The sequence below is a fragment of the Mustela lutreola genome, chromosome 2, assembly GCF_030435805.1.
Source record: "Mustela lutreola isolate mMusLut2 chromosome 2, mMusLut2.pri, whole genome shotgun sequence".
Classification (NCBI taxonomy): domain Eukaryota; kingdom Metazoa; phylum Chordata; class Mammalia; order Carnivora; family Mustelidae; genus Mustela; species Mustela lutreola.
The window spans coordinates 20,103,018-20,123,316 of NC_081291.1; the positions used below are offsets into that span (position 1 = coordinate 20,103,018).

Sequence of the window (20,299 nt, forward strand, 5' to 3'; positions counted from 1 at the left end):
CAAACGGAAGGCTGAAAGAAACTTCCCTGGGAAACTGCAGGCCAGGAGGGCCATTAGCCAGATTACCCACAATGAAACCAAAGCCCGTGAACCCCGTCCCCCCACTGCAGCCCCTGTGCCTGGAGCTCTCACATCCACACCCAGAGCCCCACTCTCTGGTGCTTTGGTGAGAGTTAGAGGGTGTGAACCCCACTTCTCGGTTCCTATCACAGAACCTCCGGTCTGCTTGAATAGGAGTAGACCACGTGGAACCCCCAACGCAGAGGGGAGATAGGCTCATAGGAGTCAGAGACCACACAAAAAGTACCTGGAGGAACCTGGGCTACATAAGGCCACGGAAATGGAAAAAAAAAATGCCATAAATTGTGCATGCTGGGGTTGAAGAACTAAGTAAATATAGATAAGGAGAACCAGGTTTCTCACTGTTGGGAAAAGGAAGTCACCAAAGAGGGAAGGAGGAATGAAGCTTTTGCACGGCACTGGAGTCAGGGGTTTCAGTACAAAGCCACAGTTTCGAATATCTGTACAGATAAATAAAGTTAATCATAGATACGTGTGTACACGTGGGTAACAGACACACATATATTTCCCATTTCCCAGTTCTGATAATGAGAGGGCATCAAAGCAGCCTCACCCCACGAGCACACTCAGCACACAGATCTTAATGTCTAAATACCATGTGCCAATAAGCGGAACCAGAACTCCTTGGGGGAAGTGGTCGATTCTAGAGAAGATACAAGATGAGCGTGGAGTGTCTTGTTGCAACAGAAAGCAAGCAAGTGCTGGGATAAGGAGAGGAGCACTTCAAAGGGCAGAGGAGCCAACTTGGAAGAGCTCCCGATGGCCAAAGCTGGAATAATTGGGGCCAGAAAATAAATAATGATAATAGTGAATCATAATCCACAGAGTAAGTATTCCTGAGTCAACACAGATATAGGTAACTGAATAAATAAGTAAAACAGGGAAGAAAGGACAGTTTTTCCCCCTACGGAAGAATTCTGATTAATAAATGGAGAAGGAATGACAGAATAGGAAAACACCATTAGAACACCACAGTAATAACAGCTGCAGGCAAGACCCATCAAAGGATACTAATATGAATGAACGAAAGTTTGAGAATCTAGATATTTGTATGACCTCAGAGCATCTCCCAAGAGATTTCTTAATTACAAAGAGAAAATAGCAACTTTGTAGTGGGGGAAGGAAGCATAACCCACCTTAGCCAAATGATCAAAATTAGCATCACCAATCACGCTGACAACAAGTACTCCTGATACGATACACTGAGAAAGACACTTCATTCCTACAGACACTTCCTTAAAATGCATAACCTCGGTCTACTCAGGAAAACATCACACACAAATGGAGGGATACTGAACAAAATAACTGACAAGTATTTTTTAAAAAGTGTCAAGATCAGGGACGCCTGGGTGGCTCAGTTGGTTAAGCGGCTGCCTTCGGCTCAGGTCATGATCCCAGCGTCCTGGGATCGAGTCCCGCATCGGGCTCCTTGCTCGGTGGGGAGCCTGCTTCTCCCTCTGCCTCTGCCTACCACTCTGTCTGCCTCTGCTCCTGCTCTCTCTCTCTAACAAATAAATAAATTAAATCTTTAAAAAAAAAAAAAAAGAAAAGCTTGGTTAAAAAAAAAAAAAAAAGTGTCAAGATCATGAAAGAGACCCCAAAACTGTCACGCACTGGAGGAGCCTAAGGTGATGTGACAAGTAAAGGCAGTGTGGGATCCTGGTATAGAGAAAGGAACTAGTGCAAAAACTGATAAAAGCCGAATACAGTCTTCCCTTTGCTTGGCAGTAGTGTACCAACGTCAGTTTCTCCTGAGCTTTGGTACTTGTACTATGGTTATGCAACATGATAATGTTAGAGGAAACTGGGTGAAGCGTTAGGGAATTTCTGTGCTATTTTGTCAACTTCTCCGTAAGTCTAAAATTATCTCAAAGTAAAGGAGTTTCTGTGTGTGTGTGTGTGTGTGTGTGTGTGTGTGTTTAAGTACGTTCCATGCCTAATATGGGGCTTGAACTCACAACCCCTAGATCAGGAGTCACATGCTCTACAGATTGAGCCAGCCAGGGGCCCCTAAAGGAGGTTTATGGGTTTTTTTTAAGCTATAATACTGTCATTCACAGAGAGCTAACAGACACTGTGGCAACCACGAAATAAGAGCTAGATGATATTTTTTAAAAAGGACCAAGAAGAGATCCTAGAAATAAAAAACATGGTAACAAAATGTATAACTTGTTAGAAAGGTGGGCACCTGGGTGGCTCAGTTGGTTAAGCCTCTGCCTTAGTTAAGCTCAAGTCAATGATCTCAGGGTCCTGGGACTGAGTCCCCCATCGGGCTCACTGTTCACTGGGGAGTCTGCCTCTCCCCCTCACTCTCCTTTTGTGTCCTCTCTCTCTTCAAATAAATAAATAGGACCTTGAAAAAAAAACTTGATAGAAAGGTTGGAAGATAAAATTAAGAAATTTGCTGATTAAAAAAACCACAGAGAAGGAAAATCAGAGAAAAAGGAGAAAAAAAGAAAAAGGTCTGAATTAAAGGTTTTAGAAAGCAGAGAAAATATTAAGGAGGAAACAGTCAAAGAAATCTTTCAAGAAAACTTTCCAGAACTGAAGGACACAAGCATCCAGTATGAAATGTCTACTGAGTGGTGAGCAGTGAAAATAAACCCCACTAAGGTATAGCAATGTGGAACTTCTAAACACTGGGTACAGGGAGGACGTTTCTAGAGATAAAACTCAGGTCATGTACAATGGATTGGGAATCCACATGAACTCTGGGTCTCTCCACAGCAACTCAGAGAAGCTGGAAGGAATGGGGCACTGCCTTGGGAATGGTTTCCATGCTGAACTTGCACACCCAACTTCAACCTCCACCAAACATAGGGGAGAGGGCAAGCTTTCTGAGATGTGTAAGTCTCAGAAGTCTGGCTCCCATGTACCGTCCCTGAAGAAGCCAACTGAAAATCCTCTCTACCCAAATGAGGAGGCACATCAGAAACCAAGGAAGTGGAGCCCAGGGCATCCAGGACTAAGGGATTCCAACCCAGATGACAGGTGAGGGAGATCCCAGGCATAGTCCGAGCCGCAGGCTGGGAGAGCGGGCGGTGTTCACAGGAGCAAATCGGGAGGCTCCTGGTGAGACTTCCCTGGGCGATTTATGGGACAGAACCCCAGGTGCACCTGTACGTATGACAAGAGGTCAGAGAGAAGGGCAGGGAATTTGGGGCATCTTTAGCAAAGGTTCACCGACAATGAAGCAGGCGCCAGACAGTTATTAACCTGCAGGGGAAAAAATGTAAAAATTGTACCCCAAAGTGTGTACTCTGAGTTACAGTTCTGAAGAGCATTTGCCCAAGGGAAGACAGTATCAACCCAGAGTCCTGACCCACCCGCAGGACCCCGTGAGGGGGATGGGAGAGTGAGGGGTGGGGCTGTGCTAAGAGGGGGAGTGCGAAGAGCTAAGTGCTCCTCTCCCTCAGAGCTTGTCCGTGGATAATGCCTAAAATGAAACAATCATGAAGTAGTGACATAAGTATGTCATTTAAAGATACGAAGCTCTGAGATTAGAAAGTGACAGCCTCTGGGGAGTTGGAAATGGAGAGGAGGGGCTGCTGCGCCACTAACAGCATGCCTGGTGAAACTACGGCATTACACCGTGTGCGTACAAGATGCCAATTTTATTATTTTTAAAATTTTATTTAAAGATTTTATATATTTATTTGACACAGAGAGAGGCATGGTGAGAGAGGGAACACAAGCAGGGGGAGTGGGAGAGGGAGAAGCAGGCTTCCTGCTGAGCAGGGAGCCATATGCGGGGCTCGATCCCAGGACCCTGGGATCATGGCCTGCACCGAAGGCAGACGCTTAACCACTGAGCCACCCAGGTGCCCCAAGATGCCAATTTTAAAACCCTGACTTTAAAAATCCACCTAGAGGGGCGCCTGCATGCGTCAGGTTATGATCCCACGGTCCTGGGATCGAGTCCAACATCGGGCTCCCTGCTCAGCGGGGAGTCAGCTTCTCCCTCTGTCATCTCTCTCTCTCAAATAAAATCTTTAAAAACAATTCATCTAGAAAGGTAAGAAAAAGAAAAAAATATTAAGAAAGGGAGGAAGGAAGGGGACGTGGGAGAAGGAAGAAAGGAGAAAAGATAACGTAGGCAGAGGAGTTGGTGACAGGGGACTGACTGCTTGGACTCCAGCCTCTGGCCTGGAGCTGCGGGCCCTCAAAGGGCGAAGACGATATGATGCTCTGTTGACATCACCACCACCTCTGTTTACTCTTCCAGCAAATGAAGACAGTTTGAGGTTTCAGTTCCCGGATCAGCTGAGGACACAGACCTGGCTCCTTAGGCCAAAACACATATTTAGTATTGGTGACCCCGGTCTGATTAACCCACACCCCCACTTCCACATTTCTCCAAAGTTGGGGGTAATCAGAAAGCAAGGTGAGGGCCAGCAGCCTGCAGTGGGGGACGAAGCCGGGCGGGGAGGAAGTTCCCCGTCTTCCACAACATCTGTGCAGCGCTGTACACTCACTACCTTTGCCCTGACCTCTTTTAAACCAGCCCCGGGGTGAGTCACCCGGACTCACAAGCAGCCACGCTTGGGGAGGGCTGGGGAGGAAAGGGACAGCCTGAGAAGTGGGGCTGGGTGAGCTACATACGTCTGTGCAAATTCGCATCCCCTCCCCGGAATCCCCAACTCATCATGTAATTTCCCGGCAAATGCGAAAACCTGCAATTTCTCAACCCACTGGCCTCCTTGCACAGGACAAACATCCACCCCAGGGGGACTCCCAGTCTGAGGGAGGGCAGGCGTGAGACCACCATGGAGGAGCTGCATACAAAGTATAAGCTTAGATGAGAGTTGGACTCAGCTGGAGGCAATCCAGAGTCCTCAGAGAACAGAGAACAGGGAACAAGACATTGGACCCAGACCTCCCGGTCTGTGACTCCAAAGGGAGGACTGATAGCCCGGCGAGAACCATGCGAGAGCCCCCTCCATCACCCAGGCCTTGCTCCACCCAGGAACCTTCGTGCCCCTTAGGTACCTCATCGTGCCTCACTGCCAAAGGAGCCGCCAGGGCCCCAGGGCGCAGGCGGTGGGTCACCCAGCCCCAAGGATGGACGCGACCTTTTCCGGCTCTGCCAAGGGTTTCTCAGGAGGCTCTGTGGTCCTAGGTGCTACTGGTGAGACTTGGGCAGGTGGCAGAAGCATGCCTCCTTGGGCAGCAAAGGGGCACGTGCCCTATCATGGGAGCCACTTTGAGGCGAGAGGGAAAGGTCAAATCTGATGGTCCTGTCCAGTGAAAGATTTCCCCAGCTTCCTGGGAGCCCCAGTCTGCTGGGTGGTGCCGCCAGCACCCTCACAAAGCTGTGGTCATAGAGGGAGACAGTGTGCAAGCCCTGGAGGTCCCAGTCTGAGCTGGGGGGCTGTCAGACCCTCCTTGATATGGAGCAGTGAGTTTTCAGAACCAGTCTCCTGCCTCCCCGCTTGCCCCCCCCCACCAGAAGGCTCCAGACCTCCGTTCCCCCTGAGCAGCTCCTCCACCACTTAGCAACGGAGACAATTTACATAATGCATCGAGTGTGAGAGCAATAATGGCTGGGGAAGCAGGGTGCCCGTTAGTGGCTCCTTGGGAAAGAAAATACCTGTTCCCACACCACCACCTCCCCCATCACGAACGGGCTGTGACACTGCTGAGAAGCAGGTGCCTCTAAGTGCTCAATGCTGCCAAGAGGGGCCCTGGAAGGGCTGCACCAGCCCTGGAATTGGAGCAACCTTGGGACAGAGATGCATGCAGGAGGAAATTTCCAAAGCACCCGAGTTTTGAACATAAATCCACCCAGCCGTGCTCTGGAGCCTGGACCCCTACTGGGCCCAGGCCCTGCCTGCATTGGGAGCCTTCCCGGAGGAGGAGGCACTCCAGCAGGCGGGGAAGCTGTAGCCCGAGGCCAGGGAGCTAGGCTGCAGCTGCCCAGGAGGCGGTCACGTTCAAACACAAAGGCAGCGGTGGAAGGGAGAGAATACGTAAAAATTACCGGCATGGTAATTGCTTTTTATATAAATGTTCTTTTTAAAAAGTTTTCCCCAGTGTGAAAGTCCCTCTTTAAAAAGAATAAATTCACTGCACACCAATTTATTCTGTGCCTGTAGATGGAGCATAATGAAGGCTCCTCCGTCAACACCTGATCAAGAGGCAAGTGGCTGCCACTTGACCCAGCTTCCGGGTCTCCCTGCGTGCAAAGACAGCGCAGGCAGCAGAGGGGCCCAGGGTCTGTGGGGCAGCGGGGGAGTGGGGAGCTGGCATCCAGGAAACTCTGGGGCTCAGAGCCAAGCCCCATAAACCCCATTAGCACCTCAGGAGCTGCACTTGGATGGAGGATTCAGAACAGAGGCGGCCGTGGGGCTGCAGAAGCCGGGGTGCATGGGAGGATGGCAGAGGGGAGGTGTTGAGCAGGCCGGGAGGGCAGGGGTGGGGGGGTGGGGTTTGGAATCAGGCCCAGCTGGTGACAAAGCACCTGGTGGTTTTAAGCGGGTAGAGGTCTGTCAGGGGCTACAGAAAGCTTTAGTTCTCCTCTGAGCCTGCAGGCACCCAAACTGTTCGGCTGCCTCCAGAAAGTAACACTTCAGTCCCTGGAGGGCAGGAAGAGCTATGCTCCCTCACCAGGATGCCCAAGACCTGGAAAGGAGGCTCCTGCCCACACCCCTTCACCGCCACAGCGCCCTCATCTGTGAAATGGGAACAATGTCTCTGTGGCCTCACCACCCCCCAGCCTTTCTGTGCACTGTACTGGGGACGAGGAAGGCCTGCACCAGGCCTGCACTCTCCAAAGAAGGGCCACCTGATTGAGCAGCCATCCCGGGATGCAGACACACTGGGGTGCCAGGACACTGAGACACAGCCCACTGGCACCTTGTGCCCCTACGGGGCTGCTGCTGCTGGAGTCACTGGGGACATGTTTACGGTGCACGGGAAGGTGGCGGGTGTGAAGGCGAGCTTCTTCCTCACCCACAACTGAGATTTCTCAGCTTCACTAATTAACCAGTTAAGTAGTTCTCGCCTGCTCGGGTGACACAGAACTCCCGGCATCTGCCTCCTCACCATCCCACCCTGCTCTGTAAGTGTGCCCGCGTGCACCTCCACACAGGGCTCAGCCACATACACACGCGTGTGTGGACACACTTGCCTGGTCACACCCCCCACGAAGCATGCACGCAGATTGGCAGGGGCTCTCCCAGGTGCACACAGAGCCCCATTCCCCGTCGCACTCCTGTCCTCTCTCGCCTACATGTGCTCTCCCGGGCTCTACTTCCACGAGCCTCCGCAGGTCAGAGAGGCATCTCCCAGTGAGTCAAGGGACCAAGAATCCCAGTGGGGGAGTAGGGGCTGCTTGCCTTCTAGGTCTGACTGCCATGTTCAGGTGGACCCTGGGGAGGCCTGGGCAGGGCCCTGCCTTCTGGTCACAATCTCCCTACCCCATAGAATGCCCACAAAAGGCTCCTGGCAGCTCCTGCCTTCTGTGCATACCCAAAGGATGCAAAAGCTGAAGGGAGTGGGGTGCACTGAACACTGTGGGCCTCAGGGCTGACCTGGAGGGCTTCCTGGGGGAGGGAGCTATGGGCTGGGTTTAAAACGGGGTGAGGCCTGGAGGTGAATGAGGAGAATGGCAAGTGCACTAGGAAGAGAAGCTGGGGTGTCTAGTGGGGATGGGGAGGGCACAGGGATGGCCGGGAGGCCGAAAGGCTCCCCATTCTCCCTGTGTAGGCCACATACCTTGGCCAGGCCTTCAAGTCACTCTGGAACAGCCCAGTCTCCCCCACCCCAGCCTGACATCTGGGTGCCAACACACCTTGCAGCGAGCTCTTCTCCTGGGCCCTTCTTCAAGGCCCCTGTACCCTCCATCCCCCACAAAGAGTAATCAGAGACCCTCTATGTAGGGCCAAGCCTGGCAGATCCCATGCAAGCCTACCTCTCCCAGGGCTTTTGGCACTGAAGGTCTACCTTGATGCACTGGCTCTGTTTCCCCATGGGGGACCGGGTGCTTCCCATGGTCCTGTGGGGCAATCAGAGCCCTGGTTTCCCCCTTCTTGGTCCTCAGATGCCTGCCACTTTGCTTCTCTGTCCACTGAGCAGTCACTAGCTAAGCACCACTCCTGGCCAGCCTCGGGGTACAGGCGAGTATGTATGTGTGCCCCCACCCCCGTGTGTGTGCAGCCTGCTTCTCCGCCCCGGACTGTACAACCTCTTCGAGGGGGCCCAGCTCCAAACCCCACACCCTTAGGCTAGGACGCTCAAGTCTTGGGGCTTCCTGACTGATGAGAACCCAAGGATGAACAAGGAGTGGGCTGAGGAGTCCGTCCAGGATCCCCCAGCCTCAGCCCACATACTCGTAAGAAGTCAGCCAGCTGCCCTGCAGAGCGACAGGGCAGGTCTCAGGCCTGGGAGAAAAGTATGGAAAAGATGGGAGGTTCAGGCTTCTGTAACATTCTCCAAACTCTCCATCTCTGCTCTTGAGGATAGGAGAGCAATGCTCAGAGAAGGTGGAGGGAGGTCGGGCTGAGCCTCTGTCTCCTGCCTGGTCATGGTCAATGCTGCTCCTGCTGCCCCTGGGGCCGAATGTGGTTTGTCAGAACCAATTACTTCTTTGCCTCTGCCAACTGCTTGGGGCTCCACAAATCTCAGGCAAGTGTCCCCATGGCTGCCACGGATCCAGCAATGGATGGGGGTGGAGGAGCAGGGAGGAATGCAGCTCGAGTCAGCCGTACCCGGGGGCCCGGCATGGAAACCCCTTCTGCCCTCTACCCCCATCCCGTCTGCCACCCTTGATCATGCACACCGGCCCCTGGCTCAGGACATGTTAGCCGCAGTGCCCTCCAGGGATGGATGCAGAGGCCAGCAGGGAGGGGAGCAGACCCTGTTCTGTTCTCAGTAATCTGCAATACGGGGTCCCCATCGGAGCTGACCCCCAGCTGTCCTGCCATCAGGCCAGCCTCTCTGGGGACCCAGAGAGTTCATCAGAACAGTCTTGCTGTGTGAGGGGGAAGAGGTGGTATCTTGCGTTAGTAAAATTTGACAAACAAATTAGACTCCCAATATGAAAGGATAGAGAGCCATCCACTTCAGGGAAGGAGTGTGCAGCAAAGCCACGGGTTCTCAACCCAAACTTCCAGAGAGGCACTCGGTCGGCCTGGTGAGGCATGACCATGCCTCTGAAATGGTCTCTTCTTTAAACTGAGGGACCCCCACACTTGGCCGGCTCAATTAGAGCAGCCTGGGGTCATGGATTCGAGACCCATGTGGGGTGTGGAGATTACTTACACAAATAAACTTAAAAAACAAAAATTAAAAAAAAATAAATAAATAAACAGAGGGACCCCAGTCACGAACTTTCCAGAGATCCCTGGAGTTGCCACCCTCAGGAACCCGTGATCCTCAGCCACACCATTTTCTGACCCACTAACCTATCCTCAGTGCCCACACCTGGGGTCAGCCCACAGATCAGTGGTTTCCTACCACTTCTGTTGCACTGCCAGCAAGGCCCATGCCCAATCCACCAGGCCTGGAGACAAGCTGCCAGCTGGTTGACTGATTTGAGAGACAGATTCACAGGCCTCTTCTGGAGTACTGAGTACCTTTCCTTCCCTGCTGCCTGCCTCCTCCCTAGGGGTGTCTCTGCAGCTGGCTCCCCGGGTTCCCGGCTCCAGGAGTCACCCACCCTTCCGTGGCCCATGGGCCCTGTTTCTTCAAGCCCTGCCTCTCCCTCTAAGGTTCCCCAAAGATGCCATGGTCAGCCAGTGCTAGAGACAGAATTATCTGTGTTACCCCCAAATTCATATTTTGAAGGCTAATCCCAGGATTTGGAGTTGGTATTTGGAGGTGGGCTCTGTGGGATGTGATTAAGTCATGAGGGCAGAGCCCCTTGTGAAGGGGACTGGGGTCCTGATTAAGGACCCTGGAGAGATCCTTCCCCCTTCTAACATGTGAGGAAAGCAAGAAACAGCTGTCTATGAACCACAAAGTGGGCCTTCGCCAGACACTAAATCTCGTGACACCTTGATGTTGGACTTCCCAGCTTCCAGAAACATTAGAAAGAAACCACCTGGTCTATGGTATTCTGTTCTAGCAGCTGGAACGTACTCAGACGGCAGGGACGAGATTCCTGGGCTAAGCCAAGCAAAGGGGACAACACAGGCATCTGAGTTTCCTCAAACCGTGACCAATTCCTGGAAGGGCAAGCAGCTGATAATGGGGAGGGGAACACAAAGGCACCCCCACATTTATAGGGCTCTGTCCACAGCCTTTCCTTGCCCCAGGTCCCTTGAGATCCTCTCATGTCCCATGAGGACAGAAGTGCTTGGATCCCCATGTCACGAGTGGGGGAAGCAAGACTCAGAGCTCCAGGACCCCACGCTCCAGGTCCCTCAGTGTGGGAAGGCCCAGTCCTGCCCACTCCATTCTTATCACCCACCATGGAGTTGCTGCCTATGGCACAGGTTCCAGGTTCAAGTTCCAGTTCTGCTACTTACCAGCTGTGGGACCTCCGGTAGATCTCACCTTTGGAATGTACAACTCTTTCCCCCTGCTCTGAGCCGGTCCCTATCTGAAACGGACCTCGGCCGTGGCCCTGCGGTGGTCCCTCTCCTGTGCCTGTACTACCAGCCATGGGCCTGCTGATCCTACCCAGAGAGGCCTCGCCCACAGACCTACACAGAGGCCTCCACACCTACAACCTCCACAGGCGGCTGGGTAGCAGCTGCTCACTGAGGCTGTGCCAAAATTCCAGAAGCCTCCTTGCAGGGCTCCCTGCTCCAGCCTCCCGCTGCAAGACTCCAGAGCGAGGGGCTCCTGCACTGGCTAGGGAGGCAACCACCCACTCTTGCTCATCTGGGGACTTTCCTGTCACTGCGCCCTTGCCCTGCTGTGAGGCTGTTCTGACCTAACACCCTCCCTCTCTGGGAAGTAGGAAGAGTAGAGGCCTGGGAGGGGACAGGGGCTGAGGAGGGCACAGGTCTTGGCCTGGCGCTCAGGAGCTGGAGACTCCAGGAGCGGGTGCCCCCGGAAGGCATGGCCAACATAAGCCAGGGTCCCCGGGCAACTTGTCTCGGGGTGGCCCTCCCTCCACACCATCCCTCTCTGGTGGGAGAGTGCGTGGAAGGGGTGTTGGAGACCCAAGCCAGTCAGCTGGCCCGCAGGCAGGAGCTCCTGCCACTGATGAAATGGCTTTTGAAAAGCTTCAAAAATGGAATTTTCTCCTGGAGGCGACAACAGAGTGTGTGGGGAGGGGGCGAGCAGGACACAGAGTCTCCCAGCACAGTGCTCAGGAGACAGCACTCCCTGACTTCGTGTGGGGGAGGGGCAGAAGAGCCCCCCCACCCACTCTGGGCGGGCCTGGGAAGGAAAGAGGTTGGGGTGCAGGCTGGGCTGGGGGCACAGAGGGGGGGTCCAGGCGGGCGAGCTTCGGCCAGGCTTCCATGCATCTGCTTCTGTGTATGTAATTACGTTCAAGTGGCGGCCTCACCACGTTTCAGACGCCCTCCCAGGAGCCCCTCCTCGGCCCCATGCATCCCCGCTGGGTGCCGAGCAAGAGGACCATATGGAGAGAATAAAAAGACAATTAACTTTCCATTAAAGAATAATATATGTGGGTTTTTAGGGAGGCGAGCGGCAGCAATCCCTACCCAGCGGCATATTTCACACCCGCACCCCCCACCACCTCCACCCCGACGCGCCCCACAACCTGATCATCTTCACTGGGAGAAAGGAGGGCGCTGCTGGGTCTCACTGGGGGGTTGGCTGGAGGAAGTGGGGGCTTTGGGAAGAGCAAAAGCAGAGCCCCTACGGCTAAGGTTCTGAGGCTTCTGGGAACTGTGGGGAGGGGCTTTGATGGGCCTGGCTGGGGCTCCCTCAGCACCCCTCACCTGGCTATGAGCTTGTCAGCTGGGACAGCTGTGCTGGTCTCCAAGGGCAGGCAGGGTGGAGGGGACCCGCCTGGCCGAAGAGCTGCAGGCCTGCCTCTCGGGGCACATGTGAACTACAGAGCTCTGAGAGAAGGACCAACTGTGGGTTCTGGGGGCCATCACTGTTTGAATTCCCCTTTCCTGGCCCTCCAGGGGCTGTAGGGTTTCCGGGGACCTTCCCCTACCCTGGCTTCCTTCCTTCTCTTCTGCCCCAGCCCCTCTAGGGTTGAGCTTCCCAGGCACTCTTAGCACCACTAACCCCACCTGAATATCCAAATTCCCAGAGAGGACCCTCCCCGGATGGGGGCCAAATGCAGCCTTGGCTACCACCTCAAAGCCAGTGTGTGGTACACATGAGTTTTAGGAATTAGTGGTACCAGCCAGCGGGGAGGGCTGGAGGGAGAGCGGGAGGCCTGACTCAAAGGCACGTGTGAAGGGGCCCTGTCCCTGCTTCCCTGCACCTTAGGAAAGGGGCCCTTGATGTAGCCAGACTTTGGTCCTTGCCAGGAGCCAGCTCCAGATGTGGTGCTCCACAAATATTAATTACACATTCCCAGGGAGCACTAAGCAGGCGGGGTACAGGGATGGCCAGAGGCAGACAAGATGGGCTGGGACTGAGGCACCATCACGGGTTCAGAAATGCCATTCCTGGCTACCCAGAGCAGTGAGGATGCCACCATGGACGCCATCGGTCTGAATCACCATGCCTGTCCAGAGAAGCACAGTAGTGCAGTGGGTGGGGGAAGGGGTAGGAGATTTGGGTATAGGGATCTGAGTCCTAGGGTCCTATTCTCTGCGGATACAGCTCAGCCGCTGAGGGGAGGGGCTTCCTCAGGGTAGTTCTTCCAGGCAGGTCCCAGACCTGCACCTCTGGCTTTGGTACTCCTCCCCAACCCCACTACTGCGTAACTCTGGCCTGTTGGGGCTCCAGGATGGGACTGGCCCATGCAGACAGTGGCTCGGGATCTTGGTTTTCCCATTTGTATGTTAAGACCACAGGAGTAACCAGCAGCCGTTAGCCGGGCTAAGGCTGTCATGTAACTGAGGCAGCCAGGGACGCTGACAGGGCTCTAAGCCGTTTCTGCGTTTCTGAGTTTAATGTGGACTGAGAAAGGCTCCCATAGGCCCAGGCTTGGCTTGACCCTTTCCAGAGAGTGGCTTGTGGCCCCAGATCTCTGTTCCCAGCCCAGCTTTGGCCAAGAAGCCTTCCTTCACCCCAGAGAGAGGATCTTCTCACTCTCTTCTTTAGAGGCCCTCCAAGAAAGGCATCTCTCCCAGGTCAGGAACCCGTCTCAGGATGGTGCCACTGATGAGCCACGGGTTCTTCCTCATGTCTGACTCTAATCTCTCCCGCTTTGCTCTCCCGCAGTCCCCAGAGCTGTTCCCCTTCTACACTGGACACCCAGTCAGGCGTGAGTAGGTTCCTGGCTGTCCCCATCAGAGTGACCTGGGTTTCAGAGCGGGGAGACTGGCCATCGCCACATCCTCCCCCACGCACCCCCAGGCACCCGATGAATTATTCATCCTGATCAGTCTCATTATGCAAATGAGCTCAGAGCCCAAGCATATGCTCTCTGCTCTTCCCCCACCCCACTCAGGATGGGGACAATATGGTGCTGATGGAGGAGGGCAGACAAGGAGCTTGGGAGACCTTGATCAGCTTCCAGGGGTTCTGGAGAGGGCAGGCCACAGTAGAGTCCACACTTTTGTGCCCTGTCACACCAGGAGTAGGCCAGGGCTTGGGGGGAGGTGGGGCTGTGGTACCCAGGGGCGGGGAGGGGGCAAGGTTCAGGAATATCTATCTGGCTAAGCATGGGGGTGGGGATGGCCCTTGAGCACCAGGCCACAGTGGGAGCACCCGCTATATGCTGGCCCTGGGCTCAAATAGGGAAACGCGATGGGGTCTTTGCAGACCGCCCCCACACCCCACCTTGGTGTGCTTTGCAGATTGTCCCCACACCCCACTAACCTGTAAGTGGGCCCTGGTCTACACGCAGCCATGCCCCCATGGCGTTGTGCTTGGGAGGAGGAAAGTGCCAAGGCAAGGAAAATGCTCCCAAATGCCACTGTCTGCAGTTTCTGGACTCCTGCAGCTGCCAGCTCTTGTGGCGCCCAGCTTCTGGGAGTGGGATGGTCTCCAGGACTGGGAGAGGGGCAGAGGGCAGCCATGCAGAGGAAGAAGGCCAAGCAGGCCCTGATCAGGACACCCCAACTTCAGGGTGTTTGGGAGTAGTACAGAATCAGCTCAGGGAGGCCTGGGGAGGACCCTGGGGGCTGAGGCTATCAGCTCAGCAGAGTTGAGGCCAGGATCCCCGGGAGCACCCACAGTTGGGTCGGGGCTCTGCTGCAAGCATCCCTCTGACCCATCAGAGCTGGGCAGGCGCTGGCCCCACAGGCCCTCCCATACATGTGTGAAGGAGAACCATGGTGACTCTATCAGGTCTGGGGTGGCGGCGTGTAGGGGGCGGGGAGGTTGGCTCCCTCCTGCTCCCAGGGGATCGTCCTTTGCCTCTAGGATTCTTCACCTGCTTTCTTGCCACCCACTTCACCAGAGTGCCCAGCGCCAAGAAGCCGTCGCAGAGCTGTCAGCAGGAAGTAAAAGGCTGAGGAAGCAGGTGAGAAGAAACTGGAGCAGGACAGAAAGCCGCTGGAGAGCTGGCAGCTATCGCCAAGCGGAGGGGTGCCAGGAGGAGTCAGCCGGGAACGCCGGATCAGCACTTTTCTGCCTGAGGCCAGGCTGGCCACCGCCGTGCCAAGCACAGCCCCTGCTCCAGCCAGCTCCCCACGTCCTCAGGCTTAACCTGCCCACCCTTCCAAGAGGTGCAGCCAGGGGAGAAGCAGTGCCCGGAACAGGAGTCGGGAGCCCTGAGCCAGCTTCGTGACCCTGGTGGTGGGTGGCTGTGTGAGTGTGGGGGAAGGTGTATTCACTGATGAAAGCATCTGCAATCACTCACCTCCCATCAGAAAGGAAGGGTTCAACAGGTCCTCGGAGTGAAAATGATCGGTGAGGGAGTAAAACTTCTAAAAAAGAGGGTGTACCTGTGTCAGCCCACCCACTGTTACTCTCGCCACGTCATCCTCCAGCCAGACCTTCCAGCCACATCACAGACCAAGAGCGAGGATCAGAAAGGAGCAGGGACTCACCCAGGAGCACACCAGTGGGGCTGCCGAGCTGGGCTTCCATCGCTGGTTCTCACCAGCCAGGGAGCTCAACGGTTCAGGCAGAACCAAATCTCATGCATGAAATGTGGGCATTATCTGCTCATTGGTAAACGTCCGAGGTCTGATCTGCCCGTGATTATAAAACAAACAGCGTCCTCAAGCAGAGATGTCAAGGCATGGGGAAGATTCTCGACAGGAGGTGCAAAGTTAACAACTGATGTGGGGTACACCTCACGTTCCAATACAAAAGCTGGAAAGGCACATGATGCACATTCCAGGGTACTATCATTTCTCCATTAACCTGCATGGCTACACTTGGCAGCACCCACTTAGAACCTAGTCAGTGCCGGGTGCAATTCCTAAGCATAAACTGACTTGTGTTCCGGAACAGCTTTTCCTACAGAGCCTTCTCTGGAAAGCTCTGCTGGCCTCCAAGTACGGCTGAGTCATCAAGAGTTCGTGGGAAGAGTGGGATGGGGGTTAGTGCAATTCAAGCCCAGCAGTTAGGGCAGGGAGGTTCAGAGAGACTGGGCCACGAGGGGGAGGACACCGAGCAAGCTGGGGGCTGAGACCTCCAGACCCGGACTCCCTCTCCCTGTCATGTTACCACCTTGTTATCCAGCCCTGATCTGTGCCTAGGGACAGTCCTATCCACAGCCAGTGGCAACACACTCACTGCCAGCCCCATTTCCTGGGTAGCTACCCTAAGCTAAGCAGGTGGAAAGGACCAAGGGTAAAACCCCACAGAAGCTTCCCCATAGAGGTTACACCTGCTGATCCCAGTCCTGACCAAGAGGCATGTCATAAACAGTGTCCAGACCTGGCCTCGTGGCTGAACCATCTACAGAAACTCTTGTTCACCTTGCCGGTACTGGGACAACCATCCGCAGGAGAACCGTTACTCCTCTGCTCAGTTCCAGGGGGCCCGCTGGTCCAAGCCTGCGGAGAGACCCTGGGAGTCCCATCCAAGCAGGCCAAGAGCTCAGCTCTCAGAGCCTCTGCATTTCCACATCAAGAGCAACGGCTCAGGAACCTGACAGCGACACATTTTGCAGCCTTCTGGGGGTGACGGATGGCCTGCTCTTCACATCACTATTTCAAACATTAACATAATCTCCGAGGATGAATGTGGCCGTTTGCGCCTAATCAATCACCCCTCCTGCCCTGATCCCTCAACTTGCCAAGCACCGGCTTTCAACCTGTCTCCTGCTACAGCGGTGCCCTGAGCGGCCCGCCGTGGCTGCACCCTCATAGTGTGGACAGTCCCTCAGACTCTGGGTACAGCTGCACCCACAACACCCTCCAGGGCCTGGCCTCCTGCCTCAGGCACTACTGCAACACAGACCTCCCCCACTTAAAACCCCGAAAGCCTGGGGCGCCCGAGTGGCTCATTCAGTTAGGCATCCGACGCTTGATTTCAGCTCAGGCCCCCCACCTCGATGCTTGATTTCAGCTCAGCTTCAGAAACTCTAGAAGCTTCCCCACCTGCCCCAATGGGCCCAGCAGTGGCCCCCCACACCTAACCTCACTCCTTATTTCTGGAGCCCTTCTCCCATTCATACTCAGAAGAGGGCCCCTGAGCAGAAAGCGCAGGGCAGTGGGCTTACCTCACGGAGTTGCTGGACGCCCCCAAAAATCCGCATCACGCCGTCGATCTCCTGCTCCAGGCGCCGGGCCCAGTGCTGCATCCTGTGTGCAGAGAGGAGACAGGTATCAGGAAGGCCCCCCTCCCGAATGACCCGGGGCACGACCAGCAGCAGCCACTCCTTCAGAACCTGATTTTCACTGGAGGGGAAACAGAGGCTAGCAACCGGAGTAAGCCTGTGATTCCCTTTGAAGCCCAGACCTGGTGGCCCAGGCTCTCCTCACGTACTGTCGGAAGGCCAGGGAGGAGAGCGGATTGTCGTTGAAATGCGCTGAGGGAGTCCAGCAGCTCCAAGAAGCCTGCAGGGAGACTATTTTTCACCGTGAAGAGCCAGCCCTTGATGTTGCTGCTCTGAACATGGGGAATCTGGACACCAGGGAAGAGGGGGGCATGAGTGAGCCATGTGGGGGCTGCTGGATGGCAGAGCCTCCTGTCCCTGAGGCTGGGTGAGGCCTGAGGAAGGGGAAGGAACATGAGTCACACTGCTGTCCCCACCAAGTCCCTGTGTAACTGGGGGCAGGTTCCTGCCCCTGCGGGCCTCATCTGAGAAGCAGACCTGGAAAGCTTCCGCTGGAGGCGGCCCTCACCTTCCCAGCAGTCTGACACACAGAAGCTATTGGAAGCTCACTGCTGCCTGCAGGTCCAGCTCAAACCATCCTGCCCCTTTCTGGGGGCCTGGCAAGCCCCAGGAGTCCTTCACCTGAGCCACCAGCCTGAGCAGATCTTCGCACTGCCGTTACTCTGGGTTCGTTCTGACCCACCAGTGTCTTGGTTTCCTCCCCCAGAAAGTGGGGATTATCTGGGGCCACGCTGCAGGGTATGAGGAGGACAGATGAGAAGAGGTGGTCCAGGGTGCTGCACCGGGATATTTGTGAGTGGACAGGAGGCGCCGGTGGCCTCAAGGCCCAGTATTCCCAGCCCACACTCACGAACAGGAATGGCCTCTGGGGAGAGGCTCGGCCCACGTTCTAACCTGTGACTTTCCTTCAGGAAGTGCCAGATCCAGTGAGCAAAACCATAACAGTCCTTGCTAAGAACCTGCCAGGGAGATGTTCTTCACACTTTCCAAGGTGTTCTCTGCTGTGACCAAGGGCCACTGCCCTAATGCATCTGAAAATCTGAAAAGGCACCTCAACTTCCTCACCCCAGCACACTGGGAACAAGGCTATTCCAAGGAGGGCTCCCAAGAGAGTTACCACAAAGATTTAAATACACCATGGGGTAAGCATAGCCCATAGGGCCAGGTAGGGGGCAGTGATACCAGCTCCCTAGTCTCCGGAGGAATACCCCAGAAACCACAGGATCCAGAAGATTGAATCCGGCCCTAATACGTGCCCTGGGTTGGCTACCTCCCCCACCTTCCGCAGCGCCCCTCAGGACCAGGACGCTGCTAGCTCCCCGGCTCACAAGAGCTTGAGCCTCTACCCCAGCCCCCTGCCCCACACCCATCCTCAGGCCCATGGCTGGGGGCTGCGCCTGTGCCATTGTGTGTGCCCCGGTCGGTTGGCATGGGAACTTGGAGCAGGAGGCGGGCGGATCACTAATTGCAATTTGCCAAGCTGAATGTCAGGACCGTGATGGGAAAAAAAAAAAAAATCAACATCAAAAGCAATAGGTATTAGCTTCAGCTTGTTGCTGGCTGAGCCACAGCCTGATGCCCACCTCCACTCCCCACCACAAGGAGAAAGCTAACCCTAAGCCCAGGAGGGGGCCAGGTTGAAGACCAGGCTACAAAGGGCAATCAGGCCTCTGCTGCTAGCCAGGGGAGGGCAAAGCCCAGCAGAGAACCGAGAGCCTGCTTGGCCCCTGCTCCTATGTGCCGGGTGCTGATGGCTTGGCTGTGGCTGTGGGTAGACGGCGGGGCAGGTGGCTGTTTTGTGCTCCTGAGACAGAGCCCAGGGTGGGGGTTGGGGCTAATGTTGAGGTAGGTTGCTGTGTCCAGCTAGGTACAAAAATGGTTGAGGTCAAGGAGCTGGTCTCTGAAAGGAGCCATTAACTCTGCCCTGGCCCTGACCTCAGCCACTCACTCACTGGTCTAGGATGAATGCCAATAATAATCGTCTCTGGGACTAGTATGTACAAGGACACCCATGCTGTCCATGGAGTGGTGCCAATATGCCACTTGCTCTCTTGCTTCAAGCCTCACGAAGCAGCAAGCATTATCATCCCCATTTTACAGATGAGGAAACTGAGGCACAGGGGCTTTATGTGACCGGCCCAAGGCCAATCACCCAAGAAGCAACAGATACAGAGCCTGATCCACAAAGGTGCTGGAGTCAGCCAAGTCAGCACATGCACCCCCTCCCAGCTCTGCATCTAGGATTGTCACTGAGAACCTGAAATGGGCCATAGTAGGAATATTTATACCACAGAAATCGGCAAATGCTACAAATCACAGTCCCCCAGAGCGAACTGTAAACATTTACTAGCACACCACTGATTCGGCCCCAGGCTGTTGACTCTTTTCTAGTGTATCTCTAGGTCTCTGGTTCTAGGATTTCACAGATAAGTAAATGAAAATTAATTGGAAGAACAGACATGGATGCCAAGTTTTTATTTTGTTCAGACAACACATTATTATTATTATAATCACCATCATTTCATCTAAAAAGGCTATTTCAACACTAAAAGAATTTTAGAAGAGCCAAATCTCAGGATAAATCCAATTCTTTCCAAGACACACACACTCTTTCCTCCCTCCCACTGTCTGTCTGTCTGTCTGTCTGTCTCTCACATACACACACTCACATGCACATACACATGACCTCCCCACTTCCACCCCCAGGCTGAGCAGCTCTAGACTCTGCTCTAGGCCGGTCTGCCCATGATATAGCAGGACACACGTCCTCCTGGGGGCTGGGGCTGGGGGAAGGTGGCTCCAGCCCTCTGTCTGGTGCCCTGGGCCGGATGGACAGACAGACCCCAGGCCCCTGCGGCACTGCACATCAGAACAGTGCCAGGGAAAACAAGTGACTCTGATTATTCACCTAAACCAAACCCAATTAGGAAGGCAATATGTGTGTCCCAGTATTAAAAAGAATATCATAGATAAATCATTACACTGTCACCGAGACGAGATTCTGTGGATTCCAGGGTTTGGCTGGCATTTCAGTGCTGGCTCCCAGGCGCGACACCATGGGACCAAGGAGGCTGGGATTCAACTCTACACCTCCAGAGCTCCTGTCTGAGGGTTGGAGAAAGCACCCACCAAGCTGAGGCTAACGTGGTCAGGCACAGGCACAGTCACACTCCTGGCAGAACGGCATCAGGGCTTTGCAAGTATGGGGGAACGTATCAGGGTCCATGGCCCCACTGGGTCAAAGGCAAGCAGACCAAATCTTGCCTAGGCTCCCATCAGCCCTGGCTCCGCAGTGCCTCGCTGGTCGGACAGTGCTGCCCATGGGTCACCCTCCCCACAGGGTAGGTCCACCTGCTGGTTCTCTGCGTCCCTGTGATTTTCCATGCTCTTCACTGAGATGACACTGCTTATCTCCAAGTGTCTCTAAGTGCC

General features: G+C 54.8%; 1 protein-coding gene across 4 annotated transcripts in view; it reads right to left on the bottom strand.

Annotated features, from left to right (window-relative positions):
* The window catches only part of CACNA2D2 (calcium voltage-gated channel auxiliary subunit alpha2delta 2), a 138,594-nt gene that overhangs the window by 95,395 nt on the left and 22,900 nt on the right, over positions 1–20,299 (bottom strand). For all 4 annotated transcript variants that reach the window (XM_059160967.1, XM_059160966.1, XM_059160969.1 and 1 more), the window contains exon 2: positions 16,751–16,832. In XM_059160967.1, the coding sequence (XP_059016950.1) occupies positions 16,751–16,832 (82 nt within the window). The remainder of the gene's footprint in view (positions 1–16,750; positions 16,833–20,299) is intronic.